This window comes from Hydra vulgaris, chromosome 13, assembly GCF_038396675.1.
Source record: "Hydra vulgaris chromosome 13, alternate assembly HydraT2T_AEP".
NCBI classification, from domain to species: Eukaryota; Metazoa; Cnidaria; class Hydrozoa; order Anthoathecata; family Hydridae; genus Hydra; species Hydra vulgaris.
The window spans coordinates 34,406,266-34,418,226 of record NC_088932.1 but is presented as its reverse complement, the minus strand read 5'-3'; the positions used below and the strand labels follow the sequence as shown (position 1 = coordinate 34,418,226).

The window sequence follows — 11,961 nt, the reverse complement described above, 5'->3', positions numbered from 1 at the left end:
TTTTTAAAGTTATGATAAACATAAAGCATAGAAAAGCATACATAAATTTAAATAAAAACCCATTTAAATAATTGAAGAATCTAATTAAATTTCATTTTTTTTTAAATCACAAAAATAAAACTAGATACTGCTTTTTGTTATTAAGGAAGATTAATAATAGTTTTTACGATTTTTCTATTTTGTTTTTATAATGTGACTTTGTGATATTTCTTTTATTTTTTAGTTTTTTTTAGTGTGCATGTACAGAATACATAAAATAAGCGATTCATTTAGATAGCGGTATATCAAAATGTATATACTAGTGCTTTTAATACCAATATTGAATGTACTAATATTAACATTACTTTTTTCTGGTACTGAAATTATATTTAATACTAAAATACTATTATAATAGGTCAGCCTAAAATCGTTTTTAAATACATAAAAAAACACTTGAAATTTCCTACCAATTCTGCCTAAAAAACATAAGACAATTCTTGTATAACTGAAAATAAAGTAGACATTTTCAAACTAAACTGACTAATACTGAACATTCAATGGTTTTGCATGACTGTTTATGCTTGTTTGGTGCTTGTTAATGTTTATGCCGGACTAAAAATGTATGAAAAATTACAACTGTTCTTGTATTAATTTATTTTTTTCTACTATTCATTATTTAACATAAAATTTTATAAAAATTATAACTACGCTCATAAAAAACAAATCTAATAGATAGATTTATATTACTTTCAGGGATGTTATGTCCCAAAAGGACTCCGGCTTTATATCTCTACTTTTTCCAAGTCTGTATTATCCAGAAGCTCTAAACATATTTGTTGACTTATGATCTGCGACAAGAAAAAAATTCATGAGATTTAAAGACTTGAAACTTATTGTTTTTAAGCCCGGAGTCCTGGAGTCCCGGAGTCCTTGCCACCATTATACTTAAGGACTCTGGGCTCAAAAAATGATTGTTCTTCTAACCTAAAAGTCTTAACTTTTTTCCTATTAATAGTCCATAAACTTATTTATATTTTTAGAGCTCCTGGATACCAAAAACTAGGATAAAGTAATCTTTTTGTGACTTTCAAATCTGGAGTTGTTTTTGGGACTCTGCATCCCTGATTATTTTAATATTCAGCACCTAAACACCCAATATGTTGCAAAAAGTCTACGTAAATATATAAACTTATTTGTGACAATGTTAGGGAACATCCCAAAATGTGTAATTGACACTGGATTTAGAAAACAAGCCTATAAAAATTAGTTTTTGGGGCTGCTACCCACTCTCAACCATTAAAGGTGCTGTAAAGTCTTGAAAAAATTCTTTAAAAGTAAATCAATCTGGATCTCAGAAGAAGCAAATAAAAATTTAAAAATAATTTCATATTAAAAACCACTGCTCTCCATATTGATCGCCAGGTTAAAACTCTCCTCACTAATGATTTTTACTTATAATCAATCAAAACACAATCGACATTATCAATCTTATGCATACACAATCGTCAAAAAAACAAGAAAATCTGAACAATGTGATAAATAAATATATTTTCAAAAATAAAACATAATTTTTTCTTCAAAAAACTTTCATTAGATTTAAAAAGTTTTAATAAACTCAACAGTAGTAGAAATCAAAGTATTTTATTTATGACACCTTACTAGATAAATTATAATTTTTTAACATGGTGGCAGATTTCAAATACTATTTACTTGTTCAGTTTACATGATAATTAAAGGTATTTGATCAAAATCTCTAACACCTCAGTATGTGCAAAAAGACAATAATATCTAGCTAAACTTTGATTCTGATCTTGAAACTTATCCTTCAGTTTCTTCAGAAGAAACTTGTTTAGCCTAAACAATTGGGTACTTTAACATACCTCTCTTTCTCTCTTAATATATATATATATATATATATATATATATATATATATATATATATATATATATATATATATATATATATATATATATATATATATATATAATAGTAATGTAATGGAGAGAAAAAAAGTTAAATATAAATTAATTTATTCAAAAACATATTTACAACAACAAATTTATGAAAACTTTTTCATAAACATCATCAGGTACCTAATAACGTAGTAAATTAATTTTATGTAAAGACCTTCCTCATATAAAATATTTTTAATAGTAGACAAAAACTTTATAAATTAACATAATTTTAAATAGCATTGCTTGAAATCAAAAATTAAAATTTCATTTAGAAATTAGAACTATATAAATAATTTTTAAAGATTTTTCCAATTTAAAAATTCTTTCCAATAATAATGTTTAGTCTACTGTGTTTCCTCAAAGCAAATTTATTCTATGCACCATGTTTTTACATAACTTGATATATAAAATGTGTATCCTATTAAATCATACAATAGCAGTAAACCATATATTTTGTCCAATATAAACAATATGTACGTACAAAATGCAATATATATACATACATATATAAATATATATATATATATATATATATATATATATATATATATATATATATATATATATATATTTATGTATGTATGTATGTATGTATGTATGTATGCATGTATGTATGTATGTATGTATGTATGTATGTATGTAAGTATGTATGTATGTATGTATATATATGTATGTATGTATGTATGTATGTATGTATGTATGTATGTATGTATGTATGTATGTTTAAAATAAAACAAATGCATAGTTATAAAAACAAGTAGACAAAATAACTAAAAAATTTAATTAACATATTTTCAAAAATAGATACTTTTTTGTTGAAATAAGTTTGAGGTAGATTGTTATTAAGGAGTATATTCGAGTGCCCCTTTAATAATTTACATATTATTAACTTAAAACAATTTTGAGACAACCTGCAAATAAAACAACTTTGAGACAACCTGCAAAAAAAAAATACTAAAAAAGATAATATGGTTTCACAGCAACATGTTTTTTATTCTTGTTAAACTCCATATAAAAGTGTAATCTCGATTTATAACCGTAAATTTTACAATAATAATATTCAACCTACACAGCTAAAGCATCTTGTTCAAATTACATTACATTATGGTTGTCTGGCTTTGTGTCTCGGCTTTTCTTTGCAAACCACATGCAAGCGTCCTCTGCGCCACACAAAACGACAAGCTTTACATCTCAAGCGCAGTGCTGATCGAACTTTATAATGTCGAACATTGCTCATAAGAGTGTAAGAGAAACCATTTTGAGCAGTTTGAGTTACTACACTTCTAATTAAACCAAAAATACCAAACATTGTTTTTGTTAACTAACAAAAAATATATGCATGTAAATCGAAAATCTCTTTCAGCTGTTAAAACTAGTAATCATTAGTAATAAGTTCAAAACTTTAATATTTACTGATGTTGTCATATTAACTTAAAAAAATTATAACATATAACTTAAGTTATATATTATAACTTACTTTATAACATATGAAGCACTGTCTATATATAAAGAATATCTTTTATATTAGAATGCATAAGTATCATGTGCACCTACATCCTAAGTAATGTATATATATATATATATATATATATATATATATATATATATATATATATATATATATATATATATATACATATACATATTATGTGTATAAATTAGGTATATGCGTCCCATAAAAAAACTTTTTTTAAAAATATCTGCTCCCACCCTCTTAATGTGTTCTATATAATAAAATAATGCTGGAATCAAAAAATTAAAAAAAAGATATTTGTTTGGGGTAGCTCAAGTCCCTTAAACATCAGACAGGTCCCTAAAATTATCAAAAAATAAAGTTCTTCAAAAGTATAACTTGTTGGGTCTCAAAAGAGGCAAAATTATATAAAAATTTTAAAAATAATCATTGTACAAAAAACATTGAAAAAAATAAATTAATATGTGCAAAATATATTAAAATGCTGCATATTTAAGTACCCATCCATATATGTATACACACACAAACATAATACAAATCTATAAATTAGGGTGACATTTAAAACAATATTTTGAAGAAATATCTGCTATGCCTCTCACCTCTAAATTTATATAATAAAAAAATATGAAGTTTTAAAAGTTTTAAAAATAAAAATCTTTATAAAAAATGTCAAATAATAATTGGCCTAACTTGTTTTTCAACACAATTTCATGATTAAAAATAGCATTTAATTTAAAAAATACAAGTACCATGCCAATAAAAATAAATAAAACAGGAGCAAGTCAAGTAACTCTGTAACAGTGTAATTGTCTAATTTGTTTAAGGTGTCATTAAAGCTAACTTTGCTAATCTACAATATCCGATTTCGGATTAAAGTTGTTTAACATTATCAGAAGTAAAAGCCATCCATGTTTAAAAATTTTAGTTTAAAAATCATCTTTAAAAATTTCTGAAAAGTCTTTAATAAAACAAGCTTGTACCACATCTGCTGGATTTTTTTTTTTGGTATCACTTTTTGGCATCGTGTAGGTTTGACAACAGTTCTGACCACAGTTGCAACATTCGCAACATCCTAGTTAAATGCTCTTTAGCTATGGTCTGTGTAAGGGCTTAGAAAGCACCTTAAAAATCACACAAAAAGAACAAAACTGTCTTTTTATGATAGAACTTGTTATTATTCCTATAAGTATTTTTGTGGCAACAATTTTTATTTTCATTTTGCCTCTCAGATGATTTTCTTGATTCTTGGAACCAGATTTGCTTACCATGATCTGGAAACCTTTAACTTTTGAAGTGTTTTGCTAAAAATATTTACTTTTAGTGATGTTCTTATTATAAAATTTACACAACATAATTTTAAATTTTGATTATTTTCTTTTTATTGATAAGACAAAAAAAAAGGAAAATAATATTTTCTTTTTTTGTAGTATGTAGAAACACTCAGTTGCGAGTCAAGCTATAAGATAGTCGATGTAGCAACACTTCTTTGTAGCAGCAGGCTATAAGATAGTCGATGTATATATATATATGGTATATATATATTTTTTATTTCTAGTTAAAAAACCATAGTTTTTGTGCAATTACATTTAAAATAATAATTGTATTATAAAATTATCTTTTTTTATTGAAACTTTTATATAATTTCGCTACTTTTAAGACCCAACATGAGATACTTTTTAAAAAACTTATATATATATATATATATATATATATATACATATATATATACATATATATATACATATATATATATATATATATATATATATATATATATATATATATATATATATATATATATATATATATATATATATATATATATATATATATATATATATATATATATATATATATACACTCTTGTTTAGTTATAAATTAATTTAATTTTTACCATAAAATGTAAACTTTATGCTTTTTTTAAAATAATTAAATTATAAGACCGGAAAATGCTTATACACTTTAAAAAGTTTTTTTTTTAATTGATAGAATGCCTGCCCAAACAAAAAACCTCAATCTAGCAGCACTCTGTCCATGTTTTTTTATTTATCAGTCAATGTACCAGCACTCCTCACATCTTCTGAATGTTTTTAAAAACATTCTAAGACTATTAAATGGTGCTTTTGTGGTTTTTTAAAAAACTTTTAATTTAATTAGTTTACTCAATTAAATTTAATGGTTTTGACATAAAGTGTAACTAATTTAAATACAAATAGTTATTAGGAGCCATTTTTTACCACAAACTGTAAATTTAAATGTCAAGCTATAGGAATATATATATATATATATATATATATATATATATATATATATATATATATATATATATATATATATATATATATATATATATATACATATATAAAATTTATTGAGGTGCCAAGAAGTCCTTATGGTCTTATCACAGAGCACCGCGGAGGAGCATTTAATAAGAAATTCACGCTTCCTTCCTAACCGTTGTCACAAAACTTGCCCAGAGAATGGGTTTTGAACCACAGATCCTTTGTTTCTGAGTCAAGTGCACAACCACTGCGCTCAACATATATATAAATATATATATATATATATATATATATATATATATATATATATATATATATATATATATATATATATGCAGCATTAGATGCACACAAATGACATGTTTGTTTTGATATATGTATATATATTTATATATATAAATAAATATATAAATATATATATATTTATAAATATATATATATAAATATATATATATATATATATATATATATATAAATATATATATATATATATATATATATATATATATATATATATATATATATATATATATATATATATATATATATATAGGTAATATTGCAGAATAAAATTGTCGGTGGAGGCTTTTTTCCATCAGTGAAGGTTTTTTATCATCATGATAAAAAAAATCATAAGTGAAGGTTTTTTAAACATTAGAAATACTAATTGAAATAACAAAAGAAAAAATATTGCTGCCCCTTGCCAAACCCTCAGTCCATTGAGCGGCACTTCCTTGTACCAGCAGGCTATAAGATATTTGATGTAACAACACTCACTTGTAGCAGCAGGTTATAAGATAGTCAATGTAGCAGCACTCCCTTGTAGCAGCAGGCTATAATTTCAGGTAAAATTTAGGTAACAAAAGAAAAATTTCAAATTATGATATATTGGTAAAACTTTAATTTTTTCTTAACACAGAAGGCACGAATATGTAAATTAGTTTTAAATCTTAGGTTGTTACTTTTTCCAAAACATGTTGCTTTTCTATCATATCCATTACATGATAGGCGCTGCGATAACTTAATAGAGGTGTTTTCAAAAACCGATTTTTATTTTATTGAAATTTGTAGAAATAATTTTTACAAAAAATGTAGTTACAAAAGGTATTATTTGTTTTTTTATTAATGGAGTAATGGATGCGATGGAACATACATTAAAAAAACTAATAACTTAAGATTTAGAACTAATTTACATACTCATACATACACGACAGAAATTGGCTCAGATAAATTTGATCAGCATGTTTACAAATACCATAAAAATTAACTTTATTTCAAGTTATTTCTATATTAAAACTTTTTAATTAGAACTTCTTATATATGAATATCACCTTGAAACTATATTAAAGAGGCTACTTTTTTTTCTTTCCTGAAACTGTAGCTGTAATTCTCACCTAACTCTTGAAGTCCAAAACACAAATGTAGTAAAACAAAGCTGGTGTGCAGAGAAATAAGTTAAATGCTGTACTACCATGAATGCATTGGGAACCAAACTCAGAATTTCTCACTTACAAAGTGAGCGGTCTATCACCACACCACAATCGTATTTAAGTGTATTTAAGTAATTTGTTGCATTAATGTATTTCAGTAATATGTTTAAGTACAAGGGTTAGGAGAAGTTAACTCTAATTTAAATGGCACTCCTTTGATAGATACCTCATCCTGGGCAAATGTTAAATACATCCAGCTACAGTCTTGTAGAATCTCCACTATATCAGAGCATATGCACATGTAATAATCTCCCCTCACAGTCAAAATCTCTCACTATATTTTCCGAATTTAAAAACAGTCTATTAAATTTTTTATTAAACAGGTTTTCTGCCTAATTCCTATACTCTTCTATGGCTAGCTATTCTATTGCTAACTATCTACTATCTATCTCAACTTTGTACTCGTTTTAATGCTAAAAAATTACTAATACTTGTTTGTTTGTTTTTAGTTTTTTTTTTACTACTCTCCTGGTTTTAATGCTGATTTATTACTACTAATGCTAGTTCATTTTTAATTTTTTTTCTCAAATTAATATTGTTTATTATATTACTATCCTTTTTCTAACTCACTATTATAATTATTGCTATTTTTATTATTGTTATTTTTGTTGTTGTTGTTACAATTATTACTATTATTGTTATTATTATTATTACTATTATCATTATTACTAATAAAATTAGTATTTTTATTGTTACTATTATCATTATTATTTTTATTATTACCAAGATAAGTTATTAACACAATATCTTAATAATGAGGAATTTTCTTAAATTTAGAATGCAAATAGATTTTTGCTTCAGAAATTCTAAATTAGCACTCTGAATACTTGATAACCTCGAAATATGACATTTAAAAAAGTTTAAACAAATTTTTAAATAATTTTTTTTGAATAAATTTTTTAAGTTAAAATGAAAACTGTCACCCAAATGAAAACATAAATTTATAAGTCATAGACATGGTGATACTTTAGACAGAGGGGGAAGGGGTTCCTGCCAATTTCTCTTCATTATTTCGTAAAACTAAAATTATTAGGCATTACAAACATAATAAAGTTTTTTTTTCAGTTTTCAGATTATTTTGTTTCTTTTTTAAATTTAGTATAGTTTGTTACAGTTGAACTTACTTTTATTACTTAATTCAAATAATTAAATGCTTTTAATTAAAAGCTTTTGTAGGTTTTGAAATAAAAACAAATTTTTCAAGAGTAATTTGGCAGTTTAATTTAAACTTTAAAGAAAATTGTTTGCTTACAAGGATGTGATTGAAAAAACTGAATTATCGACTTAGGAAATAACTTAAAATTGTTAATATATTATTTAGAACTGTTTGGACAGATGTATTAAAAGTAAGCAATAGTTTTGTTTGTTTCAAAGAGTTAAAAAATATTGTGCTAAAAACTAATGCTTGTAATTATAGTTAACCAAAGTAAATAAAGGTTATTAGAATGCCTAAAATGCTATAGTACTTTGAAACACCAATGCAGCAAGCTAGTTTGTTGTGTTGAGGGCAACAAACCAGCATTTATCCTGTGGCAGCACTGCAAAAAAAAATAGATTTTGGCACTATAATGAAAGACCAGACTTTTTCCAGACCAGACAGATCTTTTTCACATCTCTATTATTTTTTGACAAACATTGTTAGCTGTTTAGATGTTGTGCTCCTGAAATGCTTAGCAAATTTTAATATCCAACTATGGAAATATTGTTGAACATTTCAAAGTTGTATCTAAATTTGATAGAGACATAATGCTATTAACTATAAAGAAGTATTAAAACAATCTTCTCAAATGTTTTTGCTCATTTATAATTTCAAGATGTAGTAAACATTCCAGTTGTAGTAATTGACTTTTGAGTTTATATTCTGTAAACCACATCACTATTAGGTTAAACTTGACTCAAAACTATCATTGAAAAGGAAACTTAGGAGCATATTAAGTATTAAGAGCATATTAAAAAGTTAATTAAAAAGATTGCAAACTTAGCTGTTAAATGGTATTTTTAATGTTAAGGTCAGCTTGTCAATGTTTTGTACATTAAAACATAAATAGGGCATTACAACTAATACATTAGATACTCACAATGTATGTGTATCCATACATCAGCAAATACTTTAGGAGATTTTACTAAAAATTACTTATCTTGTCCAGAATAGACAACGTAAACAATTCAGGTTTATAGTGGAGTCAATTCAGGTTCATAGTGGAGTCAATCACTCCAATATGAACCTAAATCAAGATATTATAAAGTTCCTTTGTTTCCTTAAATCATCATTAAAATGCTGCAAAATAAACATTTTTAATTATCATTTTTAAAATATAAGATAAAAAATAAAATAAGATAAAAATGAGCTAATTTTGAATATTAAGAGTTACAAAAATATTTTTGTATGAATCTTATGATTCCATTTGGAATTAGTTTAATGCTCTGGTAAACTTTTACTTCTTTGATGGTCAAATAGAATTATCATTCATGTACCACTATCTGCATTTAATAGGCTTTTTTTTGGATTGCTATTCTTTGCAAAATTGCAGCAGGAAAAATCGTTATAGGTTTGTTGCCCTCAACACTGCAAGCTAGCTTGCTGAATTGGCATTTCAAAATATTGTGGCATTTTGAATATTCCAATAACCTTAATTTATTCCAATTAACTTAAATTACAAGTATTAGTTTTCAGCACAATACTTTATAGTTTTTTGAAACAAACAACACTTTTGTATACTTTTAAAATATCAGTCAAAACCTAGTTACCAAATAATGCATCAGCAAAAATTACTTTTAAAAAGTAATTTCACAGATTCATCTTTCTATTTAAAATCTAAACATTCAAAATAATGAAATATTTGGAAAAAAATTTAAACCTTGTTTTGATTTTTAAAAATGCATATTATTTCATGAGAAAACACATTTTTATGCAGTTATTTTTATTGTAGTTTTAAACATAACTTAACCTTGGACTTATTTGCTAACATAAAAAAGGGACAAACGAAAAAATAAAACAACATTTTAAATATGTACATATTTCGTAGTATAATAAATATAACGTCAAGGTATTTTCTTTATAAAACCATAGATATTGAAATTTAAAAATATCTAAACAAAATTGCATACGTTTATAGTGTGTTAAATTTCATCTTCTTTCAATAACATATTTGGTATACCTTTAGAAATTGGAAATTTTCTGCCTGTTTCGGGACAAATTAAGTTTCCTTCCATTATCTCAATTTCCATAAGTACATGATGAGTGTCTTTAAGAAATTCTTCATTTTCACAAAGTTCTTTTTCACGCCCAGATATGTCTTCAGGTAAACTTTTGCCATGCCCTAAATTTTGAGCAGCTGATACTAAAGCTTTCCATTCAATTTTATGAATCATACGTGCAATAAAATCAGGATTAAAATCAGATTCTTTAACAACAACTTCAGTAGCATCTATTTTAAGAGGAAACCCATTTTTAACTCCTTTGATATTACAAGTCAAGAGGTTATGAGTTAGCAACTTCATGACAGCCTATTCTTATATCAAAAATATAAATTTTGAATATATATTACATATAATTATATGTAATATATCTTCATATACACACACACACACACACACATATATATATATATATATATATATATATATATATATATATATATATATATATATATACATATATATATATATATATATATATATATATATATATATATATATATATATATATATATAAAATAATTATTTTTTTATAATACTAGGGTCCCATAAAAAAAGGAAATGGCCTTAGGGGCCACCCATAAAGTATGTACACAGTAAATCTACTGCTTTAGGACCCCCCCCCCCACACACACACACACACACAATTCTTTAATGCATAAACTTTTCAAAACATTTAAAATAAAATACTTTTTATTTATTTGACATTTCTCTGTTACATAACATAATATTGATTTTCTAAACTAATGTTAAAAAAAATATTTTTTAGGAGAGATATAGAATGAGAGATAGTCAAATTGTGTATTTACTCTGTCTTTAACACACACACACCCTTTACTGTATGCATTTATTCGTTTTTGGGTAACATCCTCCCCCATATCTGCATATGAACTTTATAGAAGACCCCTTAGGCATATAATAAATACTGTACAATTGAATCTAAAGTGGTCTTGAAATATTTATTTTAAATTATTACAAAGGATAACCACAGCAAATGAAAATACTGGCTTCCAAATTGATATAAATATAAATTTAAAAATAGGAATCTTAAAACTACTGAACAGATTAAAACATTCAAAAAAAATTGAACAACCACACTAACATATACACAAACATTTTTTTTTTTTCACACTATTTTTCAGTTAAGCGAGCTATCCTGAATCCAAACTGGTTTTAAATAAATAGATAATTTACTTTAAAGTATTTTAAAAATAGTTAAGTATGAACATAATTTTCAGTTTTTTATTATTTTAATATTTATTAAAATAATTTTTTTTTTAACTTTAATGTCTGTTCTGTTGTAACATATTTTTGTAAATAATTTTGTAATAACAACATTGATAGTGTAGCAGAACCTGTAGACATCAATACATTTGCAGACAACACCTAAGTATGCTTAGGAACAAACTACAATAAAACACTAAATAAACTTAACAAAAACTTAGAGAAACATACTGAGTAGTAAAATGAAAAAGATCTTAAACTAAATGTGATTAATACAAGATTTCCCTAACCTTAGCATTGTATTGGATAGAATCGTAATTGAATTTTGGTGAAATATATAGGTGAAGTAAAAGGTAAC

General features: G+C 24.7%; 1 protein-coding gene across 1 annotated transcript; it reads right to left on the bottom strand.

The window, feature by feature from the left end:
* Positions 1-10,182: 10,182 nt before the first annotated feature.
* LOC100214071 (uncharacterized) lies at positions 10,183-10,706 on the bottom strand. The gene has a single exon (XM_065816897.1). It carries the CDS (start codon positions 10,680-10,682, stop codon positions 10,302-10,304), a length of 381 nt encoding a protein of 126 aa, XP_065672969.1. The 5' UTR covers positions 10,683-10,706; the 3' UTR covers positions 10,183-10,301.
* Between the last annotated feature and the right edge of the window lie 1,255 nt (positions 10,707-11,961).

Coding starts and splice junctions, on each gene's coding strand:
- LOC100214071 (XM_065816897.1), bottom strand. CDS start 10,682: ATGAAGTTGCTAACTCATAACCTCTTGACTTGTAATATCAAAGGAGTT.